Source organism: Colobus angolensis, unplaced genomic scaffold (assembly GCF_000951035.1).
Source record: "Colobus angolensis palliatus isolate OR3802 unplaced genomic scaffold, Cang.pa_1.0 Scaffold396, whole genome shotgun sequence".
Classification (NCBI taxonomy): domain Eukaryota; kingdom Metazoa; phylum Chordata; class Mammalia; order Primates; family Cercopithecidae; genus Colobus; species Colobus angolensis.
The window spans coordinates 1,932,917-1,960,851 of NW_012117332.1; the positions used below are offsets into that span (position 1 = coordinate 1,932,917).

The 27,935-nt window shown below is 38.8% G+C and overlaps 1 protein-coding gene across 1 annotated transcript in view; it reads left to right on the plus strand.

Annotated features, from left to right (window-relative positions):
* The window catches only part of EXOC2 (exocyst complex component 2), a 200,465-nt gene that overhangs the window by 33,132 nt on the left and 139,398 nt on the right, over positions 1 to 27,935 (plus strand). Inside the window, exons 3-5 of the mRNA XM_011955129.1 lie at positions 17,357 to 17,517; positions 22,269 to 22,445; positions 25,381 to 25,507. Of these exons, the coding sequence (XP_011810519.1) occupies positions 17,400 to 17,517; positions 22,269 to 22,445; positions 25,381 to 25,507 (422 nt within the window). The 5' untranslated portion in view covers positions 17,357 to 17,399. The remainder of the gene's footprint in view (positions 1 to 17,356; positions 17,518 to 22,268; positions 22,446 to 25,380; positions 25,508 to 27,935) is intronic.

The window sequence follows — 27,935 nt, forward strand, 5'->3', positions numbered from 1 at the left end:
ATCTTTTTGCTGGTGGGAGGTCTTTATCTCCCTCTTGATTGCTGCTGACCAATTCTAGTGGTGGTTGTTGAAGGCTCAGGTAGCTGTGGCAGTTTCTTAAAATAAGGTAGTGAACTTGCTGGATCGATGGACTTTTGTGAAAGATTTCTCTTTAGCACGGGATGCTCTGGGTATTTTGTCCACTGTAGAACTTCTCTCAAAACAGTCAGTCCTCTCAAACCCGCTACTGGTTTTATCAACCAAGTTTACACACTGTGCTAAATCTTTAGTTGTTATTTCAACAGTATTCACAGCATCTTCACCAGGAGTAGATTTCATCTCAAAAAAAAAATCACTTTCTTTGCTTATCTATAAGAAGCAACTCTTCATCTGTTTGTTTTATCTTAGGATTGTAGCAACTCCTTAACGCTCTATTTTTTTTTTTTTTTTTTTATCAGGGTCTTACTCTGTCACCCAGGCTGGAATGCAGTGGCACAACCATGGCTCACTACAGCTTCAAACTTCTGAGCTCAAACAATCCTCCTTCCACAGCCTCCCCCGTAGCTGGGACTATAGGTGCATGCCACCATGCCCAGCTAACGTTTTAATTTTTTTTTTTTTTTTTTTTGTAGAGAGGGAGTCTCACTATGTTGACCAGGCTGGTTTTGAACTTCTGTCCTCAAGTGATCCTCCCACCTTGGCCTTCCATAGTGCTGGGATTATAGGCATGAGCCACCATGCCCAACCTCCACTTGTAATTCTAGTTCTCCCGCTACTTCCACCACACTTGCAGTGACATCCTCCACCGAAGTCTTGAACTCCTTAAAGTCATCTGTGCTGGTTGGAATCATCTTCTTTTAGATTCCTGTTAATGTCGATATTTTGATCTCCTCCCATGAATGATCAGTGTTCTTAATGCCATCTAGAATGGTGAATCCTTTCCAGAAGGTTTTCCATTTACTTTGCCAAGATCTATTAGAGAATCAGTATCCATGGCAGCTATAAACGTACAAAATTTATTTCTGAACTAATAAGACTTGCAAGATGAAATTACTCCTTGATCCATGAACTGCAGAATGGATATTGTGTTAGCAGTCATGAAAACATTCATCTCCTTTTGTGTCTCCACCAGAACTCTTGAGTGAGCAGGTGCATTGTCAATGAGCAGTAATATTCTGAAAGAAATCTTTTTTTCTGAGGATCAGGTTTCAACAGCGGTCTTAAATTATTCACTAAACCATCTGCTGTAAACAGATGTGCTGTCATCTAGGCTCTATTGTTCTATTGATAGAACACAGGCAGAATAGATTTATCATAATTCTTAAGGGCCGTAGGATTTTCAGAATGGTAAGTGAGCATTGGCTTCCACTGAAAATCACCAGCTACATTAGCTCCTAACAACAGAGTCAGCCTGGCCTTGAAGCTTTGAAGCCAGGTATTGACTTCTCCTCTCTAGCTATGAAAGTCCTAGATGGCATCTTCTTCCCACCTGTTTGTCTTCGTTGAAAATGTGTCATTAAGTGTAGCCACTTTCATCAGTGATCTTATAATAGTTAGATCTTCTGGATAATTTGCGGCAGCTTCTGCATAAGTACTTGCTGCTTCACCTGCATTTTTATGTTCTGGAAATAGCTTCTTTTGTAAACCTTATGAACCATCCTCTACAGCCTTTTCTTCTGCAGCTTCCTCGCTTCTCTAAGCCTTCATAGCATTGAAGAGAGTTAGGGCTTTACACTGGGTTAGGTTTTGGCTTAAGGGAATGTTGTGGCTGGTTTGTCTTCAATTTAGATCACTCATACTTTCTCCGTATCAGCAATAAGGCTGTTTCAGTTTGTTATTATTCATGTGTTCACTGGAGTAACTTTTGATTTCCATCAAGAATTTTTCCTTTGCATTCACAACTTGGCTGATAGTTTGCCACAAGAAGGCCTGACTTTAGGCTGTCAGGTCGTTAGACATGGCTTCCTTACTAAGCTTAATTATTTCTAGCTTTTGATTTAAAGTGAGAGACTTGAAACTCTTGCTTTCACTTGAGCACTTAAAGGCCATTGTAGGGTTACGAATTGGCCTACTTTCAACATTGTTACATCTCAGGGAATAGGCTTGAGGAGAGGGAGAGAGAATGCTGGTTGGTGGAGCAGTCACACACACATTTATCAATTAAGTTCCCTCTGTCATATGAGCCTGGTTTGTGGTGCCCCAAAACAGTTACAGTAGTAACATCAAAGAACACTGATCACAGATCACCATGACAGATAGAATGATAATGAATACGTTTGAGATAATGCAGGAATTACCAAAATGTGACACAGAGACATGGAGTGGCATATGCTTTTAGAAAAATGGCACTGATAGGCTTGCTTGATGCAGGGTTGCCACAAACCTTCAATTTGTAAAAAGTGCAGTATCTGAGCAGTACAGTAAAGTGAAGCACAATAAAAGGAGGTAAACTGTAGTCAAGTTCATGTTAACCAAAATGTTGCTTTAAGGGTAATTTTTGGATAAATCAGGTTTCCATTCATCCTCTTCCCTTCCCCATCCCCAGCCCCACCAGTATTCCAGTACTTTACTTAGAAAATAATTCTTAATGTTTCATTGTTTTGAGAAAAAGGAAGAGAGGGGTTATAAAAGGATGGTATAGTGATGAACAGTCTCAGGGAGAGGAGTAGCTCGTATTCTTTTATACTAAATTTTAGTTTAGTTTTTTGGGTGGCTTATGCAATATAAGATAAGCCATTAACTTGGCAACCTTTATATTTGCATAGTTAGTAATTTCCCATGACTACATTTTATCAGTAATGAAAAGTTTCCTGCTAGATTTGGTGATAAAACATTTAAACTTGTTAATTTATTTTGTTTTGATGACTTCTAAATTCCACCTGTGGTGGTGTGGAAAGAACACACAAACGTTAGACCCAGGCAAGTCACTGGAACCCTCTGGCTTGTTAAGATCTGTTTCCTTTGGACTAGATTCTGATTTAATGCTATTAAAGTTATAACATGGGAAGTTTAAACAGTTGTTTTCAAAAGTATTTCTGAAGTAGTTTTTAAAAATTATTAATAACCACTTTGGAGGTATAGTGTATGCTCTTTGAAACTATATCTTCTGAGTTGCATATAAAAGTTTGTGAATATTTTATTTGGTGAGCATTTTCAGAGCTGTTTTTAAAGTTTTTTTTTTTTTTTTTTTGAAATGGAGTCTCACTCTGTTGTCCAGGACTGAGTACAGTGGCATGATCTTGGCTCACTGCAACCTCCGCCTCCTAGGTTCAAGCAATTCTCCTGCCTCAGCCTCCTGAGTAGCGGTGATTCAGGCGCGCACCACCACACCCGGCTAATTTTTGTATGTTTGGTAGAGACAGGGTTTTCCCATGTTCATCAGGATGGTCTCGAGCTCCTGACCTTGTGATCCACCCGCCTCGGCCTCCCAAAGTGCTGGGATTACAGGCATGAGCCACCGTGCCCGGCCACGAAGATTTTTAATCAAGCCATTTTTTGGTTCATTTAAAAAACCTTCTGCCCTCATAAGCACTTCTGTAGACTTTATTTTATTTTTATTTTTATTTTTATTCATTCATTTATTTTTTTGAGACAGTCTTGCTCTGTTGCCCAGGCTGGAGTGCAGTGGCACAATCTTAGCTGACCCTAACCTCAGTCTCCCAGGTTCAAGTGATTCTCATGCTTCAGCTTCGCGAGTAGCTGGGATTACAGGTGCCTGCCATCATGCCTGGATAATTTTTGTATTTTTATTAGAGATGGGGTTTCACCATGTTGGCCAGGCTGGTCTCAAACTCCTGACCTCAAGTTATCTGCCCACCTCAGCCTCTCAAAGTGTTGAGATTACAGGCATGAGCCACTGCACCTGGCCTTTTGTAGACTTTAAATGCAAGATAAGAATGCAGAAGACATGCCTTACTACAGTGAGGAAGTTATAAGATCTGCAGGTTTTGATTGATAGAAATTCCTTATCGTGTTTGTTTCAGGCATCTCTTCCAAATTTTTTCCATTTTTAGAAAAATTAAATGAAAATTTTCAAGCTATAATAAAAAATATTTTTTACTGGTTTCATACTCTCTCCTCTTCTTCTTTCCTCCAGTTGTCTGTCTCTAGTTCTGTTGCTTTGTCTTTATAGACTTAATAAAACCAAGAGAAATGAAAAATCTTATGGTTTATTTTAGAACATAAATAATTTTACAGTTAAATCTTTGATGAATTATTATGGTTTACTTTTAGTAATTCATTAACAAGGAGTATCTATCAAAAGTTTTATAGCCTAGTTTTGTAATGTAGCTTTTGGAAATGGAAAAGATAATTTATTCTTCTACTTAGGTTATTTCCTAATCTGCAGAGATATGTTGCCTATAATATTAAAAATCAATAGACCATCTAAATATAATGTTTTAACTAATATTGTATAATTATACAATAAAAACATTTTACAATACAGAAATTTTAAAATGAATAGCATGCTATTATTATCGTTTTTAGTTCAATTATGAAAAACTAGAGAGTGCCTGTTTCTATAGTCATGCATTAGTTGCTGAATTTAAAAGCTTTGTAAAGGACTCATAGGAACAAGAGCTCAGAAATGCCTTAGAGCTGATCTCATCCAATCATCTTGTTGATAGATGAGAAAAGTTTCGCAGTGCGTAAAAGTCAACAAGCGTTTTTATTTCCTAATGCCAGAACTCAGTTTAGAACCCAGTCTCCAGACTCTTCATAAATGTTTCCAGAGACTTACAGCTTGGATATACTTTTGTTCATTACAATAAATCTAGAGCACCATGTGAATGTTTTACTTAATTTATAAAGATAAAATTTAAATTTAAAAAACTCAAACCTTTTGGAAGGGCGTTGTCATTTTGTCCTTGTTTGAAGATGTCCTTTGCTCTTGCAGGCAGGCAGGAATTTATTTGCTGCACAAAATGATATTCAGTGAAAATAAAGTCTTACATTAAAAAAGTCAAAGCCTCAAGTTTACAAATTATTGAAGCATCTTCCATTGTTTCTCATAGGGAGACTACTGAGAAGCAAGAAAACACTATGCCTTTTATGTTTCACTGTATCTGTAGAAAATAAATGATTGGAAAATGTATTAAAGTGCTTTCTTATATCCAGAATTTATTGTCCCACTAGGTACCATTTGCTGAAAGCTAAACTGACTTATTCATATGATAGACTTGTACTTTTTAAAAATTTTGCTGCTGAAAACAAATTACTCTTGAGTGTATATTTATTCAGTGAATATATTGCCATTATCAAAATAAATCAGACAAGTGTCTCTTACCCTGGTTAATTTCTGTAAGGACCCTCCTGGTTCTGGTTATCCCCATTGGGGTCCAGGCATTTGTGAAATACTTGGTGAATTAACATGAGTCTGGAAACACATCAGCATTATGATTTTTTGTTTTTCAACAAACCCGTAACTCTCTTTGGTAGTGGATAGTACATAAGTGTGTATTGTGGTCCTTAAGCTAGGAGTCAGTATGTAATAATCTGTAGCCCATCTTATATACCTGTGTATATATGTGAAATTCCCAGTAAGTACTCCCATTCTCCCAACCTTTATTATTTTCCCATTTGCATTATTTAGTATTTTGTATATTGTTAGTTTTCTGGTGCCAGAGTCTGACCTAATAAAAGTTCCTGATTCTTATCTGCATTAACTTTCCTTATATGAGTAATAATAGCTGTTTTACCTCTTTATCCCTCTGCTTTCCAAAGATAAAATTAGTTTGTGGCCAGGCACAGTGGTGCGGGCCTATAGTTCCAGCTACTCTGGAGGCTGAGGAAGGAGGATGACTAGAAGCCAGAAGTTGGAGGCAGTAATGCACCCTGATCACACCTGTGAATTTCCATGGCACTCCAGCATGGGAAACACAATGAGGCTCCATCTCTTAAAAAGAAAAGAGTTAGGGCCCAGTGCAGTGGCTCATGCCTGTAATCCCAACACGTTGGGAGGCTGAAGCGGGCAGATTGCTTGAGCCTAGGAGTTCAAGACCAGCCTGGGCAACAGAGCAAGACCCTATCTCTGTAAAAGAAAATATAAAAATTAGGCAGGCATGGTGGTGCATGCCTGTGGTCCCAGCTACTTGTAAGTCTGGGGTGGAAGGCTTGCTTGAGCCCAGGAGTTTGAGGCTGCAGTGAGCTGTGGTCACGCCACTGCACTCCAGCCCGGTTGACAGCGATACCTTGTCTCAAAAAAACAGAAAAGAAGAGTTTTTAAAAGTTTGTGGTAGGTGCTTGTGGAATAGGCTCATTCACTTTATTCCTTAGTGCTTTCTTAATTGTCTTAAATGGCTGTGAAGTTAAAAGACTGTGTATTGCTTTAGTTAAACAAATGAGGTTTATGATAGGCAAAGTCAGACTTTTGTTGACCTCTGTTTAGCGGATTTATATAAGAAAGACCTTATGACAAATGTTTTATGTCACTGTTTTATGACAATTGGAATATTTGTGAGGAAAATTTGTAGACAATGACAGCTGTAGACTAGAGCGTTCCTTTAAACTCAAAGGAGTCTGGCATGGGTTGTCAAACTGAAAATATTCAGAAACTGAATTCTGTTTCCTTAAAGCCTTAGATTCTTTCCTGAAAGTGATAATAAATTATTTCATTCATTTGTGATTTTAAACATAAGAGCATTACCTATTGATAAGAACATATCAACAAACATAATACCATGTAGTATGTCTTTAACTGAAGGCAGGTTGAGAAGAGACATCTCTTCCTATAGTTCGTTCACAAATTACTGAGTGTATATTATGTTGCAAGAACTGTTGTATGTGCTATGCATACTGCAGTGTGAAAGGCAGGTATGTTCTTATATTTGTAAGTTAAATGACAGGTCTTCCTGGTATAATGGTCTGTTCTGGTTTGGGTATGTGTAGGTAATTCTTCATGGTAAGGAAATAGGATTGTTGCAAATGAACCAGTGTAATGCATGCTGGCTTTTCAGTTGTCTCTGCGTTGTGCATCTGGAAGACACCTACATGTACTCTTGAGTCATAAGTAAGAAAATAGATCAGAATTTTTGATTCATGAGTATCCATGGTGGCCCAGACATTACCTTTTATTACCAGACATTACTTTTAGTTGGACAGATTTTGAGGGTAACATAGTTAAGATTAAGAGCCCTGTGTAAATGACCTCAAAATGGATTTGAAATAGTGGGGGTAAACTGGAATTGCCCTGCCCTAGTTTTTTAGTTTTGCTTTCTTTGAGACCAGAGGTATTCTAATTGCAGTTATGTTTCACCCCAGAGTGAGCCAGAGCCCCAGTTACTGGGGAAACAATGAAGGTTCTTAGAATGTGAGCAGTCACATTCACAAATGAGCTCGTAGGACACATGGTGGTTTTAGAAGGAAGAGGACACTAGACTCTCACAAATTAGACACCAAGGATCTGGTCTGACAACTCGTCAGGTGTGTGCTCTTGAAAAAGACACTCAACGTCTCTAGGCTACAGTGTCTTCAGATGAAGAGACTAGATACCAGCTGGGTCAGGTCTCCTTTGGCTCTGATTCTGTGAAATACCAGCCCTACTGATAATCAGAACCACCAAGGATCTCTGACAGTCTGATATTTCTACTAATCATCTTTTCAGTAATATTAATGTCAATGGTAATTATTTTTATTAGGTTTTCATACTACTGTTTTTCTGGAAACAAGGAGAGCAGTGTATTTCTACTGAAAAATTTGGTTCTTTATGTGATCTAGACCAGAATCTGAAAGTACTCTCTTGTAACCACATGCTTATTTAATTTGTGCCATAATACTGAGGACATAGCTTAATAGTGTCAAGAAGATAATTAAATCACCACTCAGTGGCAGCCTCATGTTCCATGCCAGTTGAGGAAAGTATTTTCCTCTCACAAATTGGTTTGCAAGCATTAGTGAGGTGGGTTGATTACCCACATTTTGCTTAATGTTTGCTTTCCCTGCAGTGTTTTAGTATCTTGGGGCAACATGATGTCTGTTTATTGAAGCCATCGTTAAAGAACTTTGTGTTGAAATATGCCTTTGTTCTCCCATAATTTTTTATTAATATGTTACCATACTAAATCTCATGTTTATCAATTTATAATAGTTTTCTAGCACATTGGCAAAACAAGCTTTCCATACTTTTGTCTGTGTTTAGAAGCATGTTTAAAGAGGTAGCAATAGTGTATTCCAGTAAAATAATACTTCCAAAGCATATAATTTTATATAAACAACTATTAAATTACCTAGTAAGTTTATGTAATATGTTTATTTATTGCTTATTAGTGCATTTTGCTGTTGTCAAATGTGAAAATAAATATTTATCTTTCAACTTTCAGGAACAATGAGCCTAATATGTTGTTTAGCAGGATAATGTTAATGGGATGTGTTTGTGTTTAATTTCAAAATATTACCAAAGCATTATATTTGATAACTTTTTATTTTACTGTAACTTCAAACTTACAGAAAACTTTCCAGAATAGCAAAAGTACCTCTTATAAACCCCTTCCTTCCTTCACTCTGGTGAACAGCAGCTCCAGTAAGCCCTTTAACCACACCCACCAGTTGTTTCCTTTTTCCCCAATTTCTGTGTCATTCTGTCCCTCTCTCTGCGTATGTTTTTGTGAACCACTTGAAAGTGGGATGTGGCATCATTCCTTGACTCCTAAATACTTTAGTATGTAGTTATTAAGAATAAAGACATTCTCGGCCGGGCACAGTGGCTCCCGCCTCTAATCCCAGCCCTTTGGGAGGTTGAGGCGGGCAGATCACGAAGTCAGGAGATCGAGACCATCCTGGCTAACACGGTGAAACCCCGTCTCTACTAAAAATACAAAAAATTAGCCGGGTGCGGTGGCGGCGCCTGTGGTCCCAGCTACTCGGGAGGCTGAGGCAGGAGAATGGCATGAACCCAGGAGGCGGACCTTGCACTGAACAGAGATCACACCACTGCACTCCAGCCTGGGCGACAGAGCAAGACTCTGCCTCAAAAAAAAAAAAAAAAAAGATATTCTCTTACATTACAGTACAGTTACCAAAATCAGGAAATAAAATACTGGTACCGTACTGTCTAATCCAAAGTTGAAATAGACAGACATGAGCATTTCTTGATATGAATCACTGAGCAGGATCAGTGAAGTCCCTGCGAAAAATACAGACCTCAGATCACATCAGCAGGGACCAGCAGACAAAGTCGGATGGATTGATAGGCGTTCCGTAAAATCACCTGCACTCTTTGAAAATGTCAAGGTCAAGAAAATACTAATCTGTAGTGCTCAGATTGTGTGGTTTGGACAGTGGGCACCGCTTCAGTCTGGCTCTGTGGCCTTTTGACACATGCTTCCTTCCTGGCCCGGCAGAATCGGTCAGGCTTGTCTTGTCCTTGCCCTGCAGTCAGCCATTTCTCCAAGGTCACTGGTTCCTTTTATTGAAAAATGGTATTTGGGAGTTAGATATGCTAATTGCTACTGTTGTAGTCTTGCTTCTAGCTTCTCTGTGTACAAAGCTAGAAAATACACACTTGCACACACACGGAAATCTACCAGTACACCTCTTTGTCACATACCGTGTTAAAAACTGAGTTCGTATATCTGCCTTTGTTAATTCTCCTCAGATCTTTTGCTTGAAAAACAAACAAAACTGGGTTGATTCCTTCGTTATCAAATTTCAAAAGTTCTTTATGTGTTGTTTGTACAAAGTCCTTTGTCATTTGTATCTATTGTGAATATTTCCTTCCAGGCAGTAGTTGCCTATTTATTTTATCTTGGTAAGCAGAAGATTTTATTTTGGATGAAGTGAGAAAATTTAGTATTTTTCATTGTACTTGTGTTTGTCATATTGAATGCAAGTGTTTACCTACACCCTGGTAATGGAGATACTCTCCTATGTTATATAGGAGATAATTTATAGTTTGTAATTTTATAATTTTAGTTTTTATGATGAGCCATTTTGAAATAATTTTTGTAAGTGATGTGAGGTTGAAGTTAACATTCCTTTTATTTTTCTATGTAGCTGTCCAGTTTTTCCAACACCATTTAAAATATTTTTCTTTCCCATTGAATTACTTTGGTGCCTTGTCAAAACTCATATAGTCATATGTGTTTGTTTCTGGATTCTAGTCTATTTCATTCATCCATTAGTTTATCCTAATGTCAACAACACTGCCTTGATTACTGTAGATTTGTTATAAGTCTTGAAGTCATGTACTGTGTTAAAACTTTTTTCCTCCTCCTAAAATTGGTTTGGCTCTTCTAGATCCTTTACATATCTACTGGAATTTTAGAACGACCTTGACAGTATCTCTATATAAGCTTGCGTGAGTTTATAAATCAGTTTGGGGAGCATTGATACTTTAACAAACATTGAGGCTTCTGATCCATGGTCATGATATAGATCTTCACTTATTTAGGTCTTTATTTCTGTAGTATATGTAGTTTTTAATGTAGAAGTCTTGTACATTTCATTTGTTAAGTGTATTTTTAAGTATTTGGTTTTATAATGGTATTTCCAAAATGAATTAAAAAATTTTTATTTTCTAATCATGTCCTACTAAAATATATCAAAACTGATTTTTATATATTGACCATGAATACTAAGACTTTGCTAAATTCAGCTATTAGTGCTATTAGTTGCTTAGTACATTTCTTAGGATTTTCTATATAAGCAATTATGTTATCTGCAAATAGATGTCTCCTTCTTCATTTGCCATCTTTCTGCTTTTGATTTCTTTAATTCGCCCTATTGCACCACTAGAACTTCTAGAACAGTGTTGAATAGGCAAGGAAAGAGGGATATCTTTTCTATATTACTGTTCAAAAGGGAGAAAGCATTCTGTATTTCACCATTAAGTGGGATGTTAGGTGATCCTTCCCACTCAGATAGTTCTTTATTAGATTGAGGAGATGCTCTCCACTCCTAGTTTGTTGAGAATTTGTAATCATGAATAGTTTTTAATCATGGATTTTGTCAAAGGCTTCTTTGACATCTATTTAGGGTAATATACGGTTTTTCTTTCACTTTTAATATGGTAATTCACAGTGATTGATGTTTGAAAAACTGGCCTTGCTTGGTTGGAATATACCCCACTTGATCATGATGTATTCCTCTTTTGCTTTTTGAAATAATTCATATAGGCTTGATAGTTCTGCTTCCTTAAATGTTTTATGGAATCCATCTGTGAAGCCATCTAGGTTTGAGTTTTCTTTGTAGGAAAGTTTTGATAATTTAATTTAATCTTTCTGAAGATACTAAGATTTTCTATTTCATCTTGTTTAGTTTTGGTAACTTGTCTTTCAAGGAATTTAGTTCCTCTGAGTTGTAAAATGTATTGGCATAAAGCTGTTCATTATCTTTCTTTATTACTATTTAAATGTCTTTAGTGTCTGTGGTTATCCCCTCTTTCATTACTGAAATTGATCATTTTTGTTTCATTTCTAGAGAGTTTTTTTTGAGACATCAATTTATTAATTATTGGTGAAGAACTTTTGGCTTTAATTTTTTTCAAATTCTTTTTACTTATGTTATTGGTTTCCACTGTTTATTTTTTTCCTATTTCTGTCATTCTGCTTCCTTTTCCTGCTCTTCCTCCCCTTTACTTTGAGTTTATTTAGCCCTTATTTTTCTAGTTTTTTTTTTAAATGTGGGAACATAGGTTCTTAATTTTAAATATTCTTTCTCTAATGTAAGATTTTAAGTTGCTGCTTTGGTGGCATTCCACAAATTTTGATGTATGTTTCTTATTCATTTCAAAATATTTTGTTTCCCTCTTAATTTCTACTTTGAATGTTGGGTTATTTAGAAGTATATTAATTTCCAAATACTTGGATACTTTTCTGGATATTGTATTGCTATTGCTAACTTAATTCCTTTGTAGTCTTTTGAATTTTGATCTTTGGAATTGCCTGTGACTTATTTTATGGCCCAGTATCTGGTCTACCTTGGTGAACATTCCCAGGACACCTGAAAAGGAGTTTTATAAATGTCAGGTCAGGATGACCGACAGTGCTGTTCATATCTTCTATGTTTTTTGTTTGTTTTTTTAATCTAGTTGTTATTCATATTGAAAGGGAATATTAAAACCTCAAACTACAGTGGTATATTTATCTCTCCCTATCACTCAGTTTTTGTTTAATGTGTTTTGAAGCTCTTGTATTAGATGCGTGCAGTTTTGATTGTTATGTCTTTCTGATGAATTTGTCCATTTATAATTATAAACTCTCCTACCAAATTGCTTTGTGGTATCACTTCCCCTTCAGATTGAAGAACTTCGTCCAGCATTTCTTGTCATACAGATTTGTTTGCAATGAACTTTTTTTTTTTAACTTGAAAATGCCTTTTACAACTTTAATTTTGGACTTTTTTTCTTTCAGTACTTTAAAGAACTATATATCTTTACATAAATCTATTTCTAGAACTGTGTTGATCTATAATCATGTTCACCCACTGTTTCTTCAAATATCTTCTACTTACTGTGCAGCCTAATCAGTGTAGTTTTCATTTCAGATAGTATACCTTTCAGTTCTAGAATTTGCATTGCATTTCTTTTTAAAAAATAATTTTATACTTTTAATTCCTCTGTTTAGAATAGACATCTGTTTATTCATTATGATTACGCATATTTTAATAACATTTGTTATAGACTCTTTTAAGTTCTTATCTACTAATTCTTCTGTCTGGTTCATCTTGGAGTCCGTTTCGGTTATCTGCTTATTTGCTTATAAAGAGATAGGAAAAAATCCAAGTGTTTCTCCTACTTTCTACTTTCACACAGCCACTAACTCAGTACACAGTGCTGATACCAGGTGTGCGTGAAGTTTTCCCCACACACCAAGCAAGCAGCTCTCCAGCAGACACCAGCTAGAGATCCTCTTTTAAGTTCTTATCTACTAATTCTTCTGTCTGGTTCATCTTGGAGTCCGTTTCGGTTATCTGCTTATTTGCTTATAAAGAGATAGGAAAAAATCCAAGTGTTTCTCCTACTTTCTACTTTCACACAGCCACTAACTCAGTACACAGTCCTGATACCAGGTGTGCGTGAAGTTTTCCCCACACACCAAGCAAGCAGCTCTCCAGCAGACACCAGCTAGAGATCCTCTAACTCAGTTCAGTCCTGACATGATCATGTCAGATCCACAGCTTGAGGAGCGGGGATATAAAATTGATCAAACATGTGTTTTCAAAGGAGAAACAAACAAAATATCTAAAATTTAACACAGTGAATGTTAAAATTACGTAGTAGAAGTTTAATAGAAGGAGGGATCAGGGAGACTAAACTAACATTTGAGCATGACTTGAAATATTGGTACAGATTTAATAAACTTGGATTTCTCTTCAGTGGAAAGAGGGTGAATGACATGAATACAAGCACGTGGTAGGTTCCTAAGAGGTGAATGGGCTCATGTGGGGAATGCCAGAGGAGAGGAATGGTGGAGATGAAGTAGGCAGTGCTGATGAGTCCAGCTGTGACAGGCTCTGAACCGATGTGGAGGAGGTTGTGGGCTGTGCAGCCCACAGAACAGTGGATTTCATAGAAGATTGTTTTAAAGGTAGGGAGGATATTGATTAACTCCACATTTTAGAGAACTGACTGGCATTTGCTGAGAGTGGAATGCAGTGGAGAGATAATGGGGCAGAGTTACCAGCTATACGTCTGTTGTAGCATTGAGGGGAGAAGACGAAGGTCTTAAGTGGGAGAGCAACAGCAGGGAACAGTAGGATTGAGAGGAATAGTTGATTTTTGATTCAGACAAAAGATACTGAGTATTTGATTCAGGTGGTGTCAGAGGCCAGGAGAGGAACTCAAGGTAACTTTGAGTTGTCTCATTGGGTTTATTGGATGAATGATAATGTTTTTCTGGACTTCCTTTTTTGTTGTTTCACCATTTTGTTTGTATTAAATAAGTTATGTAGGCATGATTGATTACATCTTGTTGGATTGAACTTAATCTCCAGCCCCACCTCTCCACAGGAGGTTGGTCTGCTGGTGCGTTGCTCAAAACCCTAACCCTCTAATCCCATGGTCTTTCTGGAATGGCCAGTCCTGCTGTTGATTCATCTTATTGGCCTATACTATGGTGTGGTTTGAGAGGATCATGAATAACAAAGACACTCCTATTGCCGGGAAAACACCAAGGATTTAAGACTCTCGCTCCCAGAAACCAGGGACAGAGGTCAAATACTCTATTATATAACATACCCCAGACTCATTCCACTGTCTCCTGCCATCCACTGCAACATTTCCAGATTCTTCTAATCTGCCATTTCTTGCTGGTTGGTTTTAGACATTAGCTGTCAGCCTCCCATTACGTGAGATAAAAGATGATCACTCCCTGGTTTACCTGTCTTTCCTGCCCCCAAACACACATCCATCTTTTGTGCCTTATTTCAATTTTGTTTAAACTGGTGGTCAGTTACTACATTACTATATAGGTCATGTTTCTTGGGACCTTTTTGAAAATTTCAAGAGCTTTTATTCTTGGATTGATGTATTTTCATGGCATCTAGTTCTTTTAGGGGTAAAAAAAATTCTAGATATTAATTTAAGATCAAACTTTAGAATGATTTTGAAGTTTTTTGTTTTTTGTTTTTTCCCTGTGCCTGCTATCGTTAGTTTGCTAGGGCTGTTATAACAAAGTATGCTAGACCAAGTGGCTTAAACAACATACATTTATTTTCTCACCCTTTTGGAAGCTAGAAGTCTGAGATGAGGGAGTCAATGGGGTTGTTTTCTTTTGAGGGCCGTGAGGGAGTGATCTGTTTTAGGCCTCTCTCCTTGGCTTGTAGACAGCGTCTTCTCCCGAGTCTTCATATGTCCTTCCCTCTGTGTGTGTGTCTGTCCAAATTCTTCTAATAAGGACACTTCTAATAAGGACACCAGTCACACTGGATTCGGACCCACCCATGGGGCCTTGTTTCACCTTGATTGCCTCTTTAGAGACCACCTTTTCAAATACAGCCACATTCTGGGGTACTGGGGCTAGGCTTAAAATATGAAATTTGGCTGTGGCGGAGTGAGGTGGGTGGGCATAATTCAGGCCATACAAGACCTGCAATATGTTTGTTCTGTGTTTTTTCTTGTTTGTCTTTCTTCCATCTTTGTCTTACATATCTTTCTTCATTGCCTTTGGCTGTCCAGTGTTGGGGGTCAGAAAACGATACCCTAAAATACGTTGCTTTGACATTCTGCACGAAGGAAGCAGCCTCAAGCCCTCCCCGCAGCCCTCCTGTCTCTCCCAAAGCACAGGATGAGGCTGTGCATCTGAAGTTCCCTTACCTGCGGAGAAGCTAGACGGACTGAAGAAGAACACATTTGCCTTCAGTTTCCTCCCTGAAATTTCATTAATCAGAGAAGATTAAAACTCATATCATAGAAAAAGAGACTGAAAATCAAACACTGCACCTGGAGCCCAGATGGACTTTGTCTGTTCTGAGGTCCTATTTAATTCTCGTAATTATTTATTAACTACCGTCTGAGCATTGAACCCATTTATTCCCCCTAAAAATTATTTACTGCCCCTCCAAATGGCCACATTTCGCCCCTCCTCCCTTTCCCTTTGAAGAAGGGTCTGTAAGCATCTGGGGCCCACCGGTTTGATAGGTGACCATGCTCCTGCGAGTCCCCTGTGCTTATACACATTAAAGAGACGTGTCCGCCCTTTGCTCCTGGTAACCAGCCTCATTCATCTCCAGCAACCCGTTCGAGGGCAGAGGGGAAGCTTTTGCTCACGGCCTCTATAGCTCCCATGATTTAGAGTGAGGCTGTTAACAGCTGATTTGATTGAGTTTGTGGGGGCAGTTTACAGGGAGCGGCTTTTCCGTCAGGTGGTAGGAGCACAAGCGGCCCCTCCCTTTTTGCAGGGAAGACACTCAGGTGTCAGGATCTTTGGGTGTTACTTTCCTAGGACTCTTCAGTTTCTGCAGAGAATAATGCTTCAGTTGTGTGGACAGGGTGGGATGGGCAGGAGGGGCTTACACACCTCACAGTGGCGAGGGCAGGAGAAGGAAGGCAGCCCGAGGAGTCCCACGGCTTGCTGCACAGGTTCACCCCAAATCCCTGCTCAGCCTGCCCCCAATTTCCCACACCTCCGCTGTGCTGGGGGTCTCTAAGACCTGGTGCTCTTGCTTGGTTTCTTAAAAGACTAAACTTCTGTTCTCCTGACTGTGAAGGATGGAGGCAGGGGCCAGGGAGTCTCACTTTTTAGTCCATAAAGATACAGGTCACCAGCAAGTCTCACTGTTTTGCTCTGAGTCTCACCCCACCTTCTGGGGCATCTGAAGCCCTGAGCACTTGAGTTCTCAGGGGTTTATTAGTAAAATATTATTATTATTATTATTGTTATTATTTGAGACGGAGTCTCACTCTGTCACCAGGCTGGAGTGCAGTGGCGCAATCTCGGCTCACTGCAACCTCCACCTCCCAGGTTCAAGCAGTTCTCCTGCCTCAGCCTCCTGAGTAGCTGGGATTGCAGCCGTGCACCACCACGCCCGGTTAATTTTTGTGTTTTTAGTAAAGACGGGGTTTCACCGCATTGGTCAGGCTGGTCTCAAACTCCTGACCTCGTGATCCGCCCTCCTTGGCCTCCCGACGTGCTGGGATTCCAGGCGTGAGCCACCGCGCCCAGCACAATTTCACTATTTATTGCTTGTCTCCTGTATGCCAGCTACTGTGCTTTCCAAGGATTATCCTGCACATTCTTTACAATAACCTTATGAAATGCTTTCTGTTACCAGCTCCATTTTGCATATAAGAGGAGGGAGATTTAGAACAGATTTAGTAAATGGGAACAACAGTACTTGAACACAAGTCTACCTGGTCTCAGAAACTACACTTTCCCCTCCTCTGTTATACTCACAACAGTTAGCAAATTAATGCTTCTGCCTGTATCTACATTCTAGGTTTTGTAGAAATGTCAGTATATTGCATTGATTTGAGCATATTAAAAAACAGTTGCACACCATATAAAGACAAAAGTAAAGTGAAATCCAATACACCTATGGGAATGTAAATGTGTTTTTCTTTTTATGAGTATAGTTCTCCTTGAAACAGCCCTGGGGATAGAACAGGAGAACAGTTCTTAGTATCAATTTAGGGTTCAGCAGAGGTAGTCATGGAGCAACATAGTGACATCAGTTTCTCTCTGCCCCTGTGCTGGAAGGTTTTAGAACCCAGGGCTTAGCTTTCTGTTATTCTCACGTCTTTCTTGCAATACTAACCGGAGTGTCCTTAGGAACTTAATGTTCGGTAGATGTTGGCTGATTGGCTAAAGGACCCCTAAAAACTTCAAAACTCTGTGTTTAAGAATACTTTTTATATTTTGGTACTGACTGTCTAGCATTCTTCTATTTTTAGTCAGTGCTTATCTCAGTTGGCTCTAATCCTTTTCTCTTTCTCTTTTAACAGATTACTTCTATAACAGGATCACCAGTTTGCTCTGCAAGGCACGATGTCTCGATCACGACAACCCCCGCTTGTGACCGGCATCTCTCCAAATGAAGGGATACCGTGGACAAAGGTCACCATCAGGGGAGAAAACCTGGGGACTGGCCCCACTGACCTCATAGGTAAGGGCAGCAGCCCTGCGACGCTCCCTACTAGTCGGATTTTTATGTGGACGACAGAGACAAGATACGTGATTTTCCAGTAGTGAAGGTGATAGGACAGACATCTTTGTGATCTCCACAGAATGCTCCAGAAAGATGAAAGAATTACCTGGCTTTCTGATTTTTGTGTGAAAATCATTATTTTGTCAAATCTTGCCTTATATTGTCTTTCACATCCTTCAGAAGGTTTCCCAGTGCTGAGATTTGCCTCCGAATTTTCCACAGCTTTGATGCCTTGATGGCCACAAGAGCTGCTTTTACATTTTTGCTCTCATTAGTTTTCCTTCCCTTGTCTGACTTGTCTGTTACTTCTCAGGGGCTCTGTGAATTACACCTTTTCTGTTCCTTATTGCTCTTCAAAGCAAGTCTCAGCCCCGTCTCCCGGTGACACGGGCAGCAGTTGGCTCTCTCCACTCCGCCTGGTGGGCGTGTGTCCTCGTCGTGATCTGTGGATGCTATCCGGAGCAAGCCAAAGCTTAGTTTTTAGGGTCAGTTTATGTTTTTTATCTTTTCTAGCGGAGTCGAAGCTCAAGGTCATGAATGGTTAGAACACCACACGGCCAGTCGGTGTGGTGTAAATATTTTTGGATGTTGGCTTGCATGGCACCCTTCCCCCTTCCATGATGTGGAGGCCTTTACTGATGACCTGTTCTTGAAGCACTCAGGTCTGCCAGTGCTTCTCAGCCCTGGCTTTTCTGAATCTCCCTAGAACCTTGAAAGTAAATTATTTGGCCTATTAAGTTTCAGTCTCTAAAGATGGAGCCTAAACATTATTTTTAAAAATATACATAGGTATTAGGGACAGCCAGGGTAGAGAGTTTTAAATACAATTTTATGGCCAGTTATGGTTACCTGCCTGTGAACTGCTCAGGTGGGTATACAGATGCATTCCAAACAAGGAAGGCAAAGACCTCTCTATGTGCTACGGAATGTATCTTCTGGCTTCCCGTGTAGATTTCTTCTAGACTCAGACATTCTCTCTAATCTTTTCTGCACTGGTGACGGACTTGGTGGTAAGGTCCTGAAATCATGAGTTGGAACTTGCTTTTCCTGCATTATGACTGCTGGTTGATACATTGGTTTTTGGCCATCCAGAAAACTCTTTAAAAAGAAAAAGTGAACGAGAGCTCAGCACTGTGTGGAGTGACTGAGTTTTGCATTGCCTAGCCAATTCTTTTTGTTGATGTTATATCTCATTTGATATTGTTTTCTCTAACTGTGACCGGCATCTCTCCAAATGAAGGGATACCATGGACAAAGGTCACAATCAGGGGAGAAAACCTGGGTAGTTTTTGATTGTTTAGTAAACATCACTTCAATTTATTCCTGCAAAAGTAGTCTTGTCTAATCCTATGCCTTGGTTTTTGATAAAGCTCATTCCAGATGTTTCTTTACCTAAGTGGAAAAATCCCCAGAATGTTTGGAAATCTACTCACACGGGTGAGGGTTCTGTCCAGGATTTTTGCTGGCAGTCATGGTGAGCTCCAGACATGACAATGGTCTAGGTAAATTTTAATCTTGTTTTAGCTTCAGGCAATGCTGTTCTTATTTGACTAAGCGTGTATTACTTTTCTTTTTGTTGTTTTTCGTTTTGAGATGGAGTCTTGCTCTGTCACCAGGCTAGAGTGCAGTGGTGTGATCTTGGCTGACCGCAACCTCTGCCTCCTGGGTTCAAGCTATTCTCCTGCCTCAGCCTCCTGAGTAGCTGGGACTACAGGCACCGCCACCACACCCAGCTAATTTTTGTATTTTTAGTAGAGTTGAGGTTTTACCATATTGACCAGGATGGTCGCAATCTCTTGACCTAGTGAGCTGCCTGCCTTGGCCTCCCCAAATGCTGGGATTACAGGCACGCACCACCTTGCCTGACCCATGTATTACTTTTCTAAACCATGCTGGTTCAGCTTTGAAACTGCCTTATATATTGCCAAGAAACCATTTTTTAAAAAAGCAAACTTAACCTGCTAAATAATTTAAGTGTTTTTAGCTCAGATGATATCTGCACTAGCCAGGTAAAGCACTATAAAAAGTATTTTACTTGGGATTCTATGAGTTACTTTTTTTTCCTAAAAGGTGCTGTTATATTTCATGAAGCAGATTTCTTGCATAACTTAGGAAAAATGTGCTTAATAAATCAAGAAATAGGTCTTGTAATCTTTTGTCATAACATTTAAAATGATCTACTTGGGTCTATGTTTAAATTATTTACTGATTATTCATTTTTTTGGAGTAAAAAAGCATAACAGATATTAAATCAGAGGAATCGTGAAAGCAACTGAGACCCAATGAAAAAACTGTTGTTCTAGGGGCACTTCTGTGCCCACGTGCACCTTCATGCATATCATTCAGGTTTGCTCATGTGAACATTTTTTAATACTTTATATCTGAAGTTTGCTCTTATTCCTCAGTTTTAATCATAAGGTAGTTCTCTAGCAAGGAAATTTCATTAGGGATGACTTTTTTCTTTTAATGAAGATACTATTTGTATTTTTACATTGCTCCCTGACATTAATTGTTGGGTTATTCTTCATTCTGAAGTGAGTTAATGTTTAAAAATCACAAAAGTCTGATATTAAAATACTTAAAAATATTAAGTTGTCTGTTGACCTGGAATGATACCAAAATATCTACTGTCGAGAATTAAGCAGGTTACAAATTAAAACATTTGTTTAAAAAACATATAAACTGGTTTTTATATGCACAAAATCACTTGAGCAAGTGAACGTTGACACGTTAGCAGTATTTCTCTTGCAAGGTGGAGTTTGGAGAGGCTTTCAGTCTCTTAAGTTATTTAAGTTTTTCATAACAAAAATTATTAGAAAAAATATCACAGACATACCATCCAATTATTTTGAAAACAATAATTTTGAATACTGAATACATTTAAAAATGTTACTATAATTAAAATATACCAATAGAAACCATAGTCCCAAAGAAACCATTAAATGCCATTATTAGAAAAACAAAGTTGCAGACATTAGTGAATTACAGGTATTTTAGAGAAACCCCTAAAATTCGTTATTTCAAGCAATGTATCTTTAAAGCATAGCTGCTTTTATCCCTTTGTGGTTTAACAGCCTTTACTAAATAGTTCTTTACGTCAGAACAAAAGATGGTTTGACTTTGTCCCTCCATTTTAAAAGTCAGATTTGGCATTACTTGAGGTATTTCTGGTATCTGAAAAAAAGCCGAAAGGAAACATTGCAATTGCTAAACCTTACTGCTGAGCGTTATTGAAAATTAAATAATGAGAAAAGAAAGTGTGAAGTGTCTGTGGGGCGTGGTGGCTCACGCCTGTCATCCCAGCACTTTGGGAGGTCAAGGCAGGTGGATCACTTGAGGACAGGAGTTCGAGACCAGCCTGACCAACATGATGAAACCGTGCCTCAAAAAAAATACAAAAACAAAAACACAACAAAACAAAAAACTAGCCAGTCGTGGTGGTGGCGCTTACCTGTAGTCCCAGCTCCTTGGGAGGCTGAGGCTGGACAATGGCTTGAGCGTGGGAGGTAGAGGTTGCATTGAGCCAAGATCACGCCACTGCATTCCAGCCTGGGCAACAGAGCAAGACCCTGTCTCAAAAAAAAGAGAAAACGTCAAGTGTCTGTGTCTGTGCCACATACATTCTGGTTTCTTCTCTCCATAAATATTAATTCCATTGGTCTCTGCTTTGTGGAAACGGAAAATCTAAAGGAAGTAAGTTGGAAGGCTGGCTGACCCCTGTGGTGCTGTACTGCTACCCGCCCCGGGGTGTAAGTTGGAAGGCTGGCTGGCCCCTGTGGTGCCGTGCTGGTACCCGCCCCGGGGTGTAAGCTGGAAGGCTGGCTGACCCCTGTGGTGCCGTGCTGGTACCCGCCCCGGGGTGTAAGTTGGAAGGCTGGCTGGCCCTGTGGTGCCATGCTGGTACCCGCCCCGGGGTGTGTGCCTTATTCACTCCGTCTTTCGGTGCCTCTCGGTTTGGTTATTACCTAAATTTTATTTCACGTGGTATGAGGGAGGTGACATCATGAGTTGACCTTTTGGGAGTGGAGGCTCCGTAAGAGCAGAACGTAGTGTAGCGACAGTTTCGTTAGGAAAACACCAGGGCGTGAGGAACTAGCATGCCAGCAGCGGATACACCGAGGTAACAGTGAGATAGTAATCCAGTAATGCCTGAGCACACTTCACTAGATTACCATACTCTTGGTTATGCTTAAATAAAAAACCTACTTGAGTTCTTTCTGTAATACTGTGTGTAAGTGAACACTAGAAAAAGTATGTGAAGTTTTTTCAGGAAGATGGGTGAATATAGAATGTTTTTAGAAAATGATACATAAATTTATTAATATACTTTAAAATTCTCCGTTAGTAACTGAGACTTCAAATAATAGCAATAGTTTCCCTTTTCTGAAAGCATTTTAAGATTCTCGTAATCTAAGTAATCTGGAATGCCTAGAACATAGTTACTGTGATTGTTCATTTTCTAATTCTACTAATGTTTGAAGAAACTTAAATGTAGCCTAAAGTAAGTCTTAAATATTAGAGAAAAAAAACAGATAAGAGGAAAAATCAATAGAAATAACAGTATACCCAAATAATATTGGGTATATTCAATAATAAATGTAATTATTGAATAAGAAAATCATTGCTAGATTTAAAAAATGTAATCTGCATGATTAAGGTCTTATTGCTCTTGTCTTTGGATTTTTTAATGCACATGTGTTTATTTTCAGGCTTGACAATTTGTGGACATAATTGCCTCCTGACGGCAGAATGGATGTCTGCAAGTAAAATAGTATGTCGAGTGGGACAAGCCAAAAATGACAAAGGAGACATTATTGTCACCACTAAGTCAGGTGGCAGAGGAACCTCAACAGTCTCTTTCAAGCTTCTGAAACCTGAGAAAATAGGTAAAGTCTCTCATGGGTTTATTCTAAAGAAGAAAGTAAACATGAGTTTGTCTTTTAAGATGTAAAACTGGTGGATTTGTGTAAAACTTACCTACTTGCATATCTCAACTTAGATTTAGTTTATGTTTATTTTGACAGGAGTGGAATGTTGGTGAGTATTTGTATTACTTTCGGGAAGGCAGTGTGCTGAAATAACAGTCAGTGAAGCCTGAGGATGACGATCGTATGAGGACTGCTTTTCTAAGTTCTTCAAATCTGTTCGTTCATTCGATATACTGGTTTTGGTTCCTTGATCTTGAATATAATGACATTGCTTTAAAACGCTTAAACAAGGTTTGAGGTGGAAAATCCTGATTTGGCCAAATTAGTAATAATATATCTAAACAACATTCCCTTTTCCTTCATTTTATCTATCCTTCAAGGCCCAGATGATACATTTCCTGGCTTGGCTGCTTCTAACCCCTTTGAACCACATAGCACTTGACGTTTTCCTTCTTTATGCACTGACCACTTGCTGCCTTCTGTTAGCAGTGTGAGGAACTTGGTTTGAGAAGTCATGCTCTTCGAATTCTAACCTGGGCTGTCTTACCATGACTAAGTTTGTAACTTTAATGCCTTGTTTCTCCATGAGTGAAAGTGGAATAATACTGGCTGCCTCATAGGATTAGGTGAGTTAGAACACAAATGTCAAGTGCTTAGCCTAGTCCCTTACCCAACAAATTAATAATTTCTAATCATCTTTCTTGTAGCTATTTCTGTGCATGTCTCTTTCCCTTTTTAGAATAAGAGTAATGTCAGATTCATCTTTGTGGTCCTGTAATGTCTTGCACATGGTCAGCATTTGATAAATATTTGTATAATGTAGGAATATCTGAGGCATAATTAAACCCAGCCAGTACTTCTCTTTATGAAGAAAATAAATAATTTTGCAAATTGTTTTTTTTCTTTAAATCTTAGAGCATAGAGGCTTTCTGCAGCATTGTTCTCCACAAATTCCTAGATTATTTTTATAAATAAAAATTCAAGGAATTTCAGGGAAAATTCAGAGTGGACTTTATGTATGTACATAATATATGTACACATGCACGTACACATATTATTACATATATAACATTTCCATTTTTGTTTACTTTCTTTAGTGTCTTCAAAAACTAACCTGTGAAACTAAAGCAGGAACTTGTTATACAGTTTTCTAGAGGAACTTAAACATTTTTATAAAAATCTAGTATCTTATAATCTACATAGCAGATAAAGAAAACTTAGGTAAAAGTGGTAATTTTATTATTCTAGAACACTCAGCTCAGGACCTGGCACATAGTAGGCTTAGTAAAGGTTTCTTTTTTTGTTTTTCTTTTTGTTTTGTGACAGAGTCTTGCTCTGTTGCCCAGGCTGGAGTGCATTGACAGGATCTTGATCTCGGCTCACTGCAACCTCCGCCTCCCAGGTTCAAGTGATTCTCCTGCCTCAGCCTCTGTAGTAGCTGGGATTACAGGTGTGCGCCACCACGCCCAGCTAATTTTTGTATTTTTAGTAGAGACAGAGTTTCACCGTGTTGGTCAGGCTGGTCTTGAATTCATGACTTTGTGATTTGCCCACCTCGGCCTGCCAAAGTGCTGGGATTACAGGTGTGAGCCACTGCGCCTGGCCAGTAAAGCTTTCTTGAACTGAACTCAAGAGTGCCTGGACTCGAGCACAACCTCTGACAAAGGCCCTGTTGCATGCTGGCAGAACCACGAGTGCTGAGAGAATGAGTGGGTTCATAGCCTTGCCGCTACAGGTTGCCTGGTATTCAGACAGCCTTCTCCCATGAAGCTTTCTGACCCTCGCCTGGGGAGGCAGGCACACTTTGTCTGTGCTACCTGGCACTTGGGTCTTTTTCTCTTGCAGCCCAGGGCCCTGGAGGCCTAGCGGGTAAGACCTGTGCTAGGCTGAATGATAAGGAGTTCAGTCCTGTAAAGGAAGATGCTGTTTTTAGAGCTTATGTTGTCTTGTTCACAGGGTCCACACCCAGTCAGTCAGTTTTCCCTGAGTAACCTGGTCATTTCCATTATACAAGCCATGCGTTCCTTGAAAGGTGTTTGGTATTTTATTGAATTTGCCAAATTGATTTCAGCCTAAATGGAAAAAAAAGACCTGCTGTTTCTACCATCTAGGACATTTCCAGCACTGGTAACAGTAAAAAGAATGAGAAATAGCAAGTAGCATATTATTTTTGCATAACTATTCTTGAAAACATGCCAGTGTTTGTAGAGGAAAAGAAAATAAATGATGTTTCTTGAGAGCTTTCAAGAACCATTTAAAAAACATTTGGTTTTCATTTGTAGTGAAATGTCCTTAGGTAGCTTATGGAACCCAGAAGCAGAAACTCACAGTATTAAATATGAAATCATATATGCATAATGGTTTTTTGGCATTTGTCATGAACCAGAAGCTTTCCACTGAGCGAACATTGAACTCAAATGTTTTGTGCTTGGGTGTCTCCCAGACGTTTTCCAAGAGTTTACATGATTTCAGAATATTCTCTTGAATAAACAGATATTATAGGTCATATTTCATCTTACTAACTTTCTGAATTTTTGTACAGATTTAATTAGCTACATTTAACAATGTTTAATTGTAGTGTTTATTATTTGTAAAATACGTTTGTTATTGCAAAACTTTTTCTAAGCAACTTAATTTGTCTTCTCTGTTGAGTAATGTACAATGAAACTATAAGCCGAGAGGTGTTATTTTTGCCTTTTTATAGTTTTTTTAGTGCTTATAATTAAACTAGTAGTCATTTTTTAAAAATTTAGCTGTTATGTCCTCAAATCTCTTAAAAATTATCCAACAGGCATTTTGTATTAGGTCTTTAAGAAGTAAGGCAATAGGCCAGGCTTAGAAGGTGCCTGGGGTAGCCTTCATTTTATTAAGCATATGCTCCTCATTTCTGTAGGCATTTTGGATCAGTCTGCTGTGTGGGTTGATGAAATGAATTATTATGATATGCGTACTGACAGGAACAAAGGAATTCCGCCCTTGTCCTTACGTCCTGCTAACCCGCTTGGCATTGAGATTGAAAAGTGAGTACCATCTTGCTTTCAGTCTTCTTTATTTTTCAGTTCCTGAAAAGTTTTATATACTTCCAGGAAAGGGACTCAAACTCCAGAAGCATCCCAGGAAGCACAACTGAAGACAGCTCAGTTGTTTGGAGATGGGTGTTATTTATGAGGTCTGTTTAGCTTTGCTGCAAGTAAACTTTGCAATTAGTTAAAACTTCTGGCTGAAACTACTTTTACGTCTTTGGTGTTTTGATTTTGCATTTTGTGAAAAAGAAAAGTCTTTAGTATGTTATCTAGAGATAGTTAAGTTTAAATAGGTAGATGGCACCTGAAGTCAAAATAGAATACATAATCTACTGTTTTCTTGATTTTTCTAGAAGTATTTTAGAATAGCCAGGTCTAATCTGGTCTTTAATTTTGTCTATAATGTCTACCTCTCATTCTTGCTTAATCCAGACTTATTTAACTTTAATCTTCAGAATTCTGCCAGGTAAATGATATCTTTCAAGATTCCTTATAACTGAATCTAGAGTTTTTTTTCCAAATTCCTAGTACAGTGTTTTAGTAACTTTTCTAAGTAGTGCCTTTGTACTTAAACAATTCACCTGACATATTAATCATGGCTGATTTATCTTCTGGCCTTAGTGATTCTGCTTATGGAATTGTGTACTGAGTATTGCTCTGTAAACTCTCACCAAAAGTGACAGATTAGCACTGTTAATACTTTAACCATGGTTTTAGTTTAGGGTTTTCTAGGAATGGGGAAAATTCTCCAATCTCTCTCTATGGTTGGAGATCGTTAGTAATTCAGATAGCACACTTCATTTCCACCTGCTGTTCTCCAGTCGTCTCTCTCTGTGGTTGGAGATCATTAGTAATTCAGATACACACTTCATTTCCACCTGCTGTTCTCCAGTCGTCTCTCTCTATGGTTGGAGATCATTAATAATTCAGAAAGCACGCTTCATTTCCACCGGCTGGGGTTTGTCCCTGGCCGAGGGGAGGCAGCGTGCTTGTTTTGGGAAAGTTGAAAGAGTTGAGAAAGTCTGGGGCTTAGCAGCTTCGGGTGAACTTGGACTGTTCTAGGTAACATCTTTGAAACATTTTGGCAGTGTGGGCCATTCTAGAGCTGGTTAAGGATTCCATGCCTCCAAAATTAGGAGTTTAAAGTTTGAGAAGGTTTAGAAAAGAATGGTAACAGTTTGGTGTTTATGTGTGCGTAGTTTTAAGCACGAATAGACTTGCAGTTGATAGTAAGCCCCTTTATGGGCTGCTTCAGGGCTCTGGAAAGCCAGTCTCTTTCCAACCTGCCTCAGAAGTGTGGAGCAGGAGGCCCTCTGAGCTGTTCTTCATAATCAAGCGCCAGTTTTATACATGGGCAAAAGAAATATGGAGATATACAAAATAGATTTGGTATGAGACTTGGACAGAATTATCAAAGTTAGGATTCATTCGGATGTTTACTATCATAAACATGATTTCTTCCACTTTTGTTTTGGTGTATGCCCCCCACCCCTCTTCTCTCTGCCTCCTCACACCTTCTCAGCCTTTGACTATCTTTGTTATTCCTGTTGCTGCTACCCACAAAGCAATTTGGCCTGAACTGCCTCTAACAGCAGTGTTCTTAATAAGTTTCAGGTTAATTATTTGATAACATTGGTAATGGCAGTGAAGAATAATGACACTAAAAGTACTTAGCTTTCTTACAATTTTCTTTTCTTCTCTGAGAGGTCGTTGGGTTTTGTGTGGGGCAAAACTCTCTCAATTTGAACTTGGGCTCTGCCAGTTACTAGCAATATGACATTGAGTAAGTTACTTAGCTTCCTTTTGCCTCACTTTCCTCAGGTGTACAATGCAGTACCTGTTCCTTAGGGTCGATGTGAGGAATCAGGGAGTGAGGAGGTAAACAACTTCTGAAGAGCATAGCAAGTGCCTGAGAAGTGTCCATCCTTACAGGATTCTTTGCTCTTCTTGGATTCATTGTTCTGCCACAGAGGAAAAGTTTTTTTAATGATTTAGGATTCCAGGGTACTAAAGTGTTTTAAAATTTTAAAATAACATGTACGTTTATTCAATAAGTACTTCAGTGGGAATAAAATTAACAGATTTCGTCTGCTACTGTACAGATGGTTACTTAAGTTTCAGAAATATTTGCTCAGCCGTGGGATAAAGTAAAGTATTAAAGGATAATTTTTGAAAAAGGGAAAATCATGATTCTTACACAAATATAAAATGAATAGATGTCAGAGCTTTTATTTAACTCATAATTAAAGAAAGAACCAATAAGATGTAATGTTAAATCCAGCCCAAAGGAAAGTCCACAGGGGAGACATACCAATGAGAAATGCCTAAAGATGCAAGACCATCACTCCGTCTCGGAGGGCCGGTGTGTCCTCACCTGACGTGCATTTCTGTGGACAGGAATCCCTGGCATCGCCATCAGCCCTCC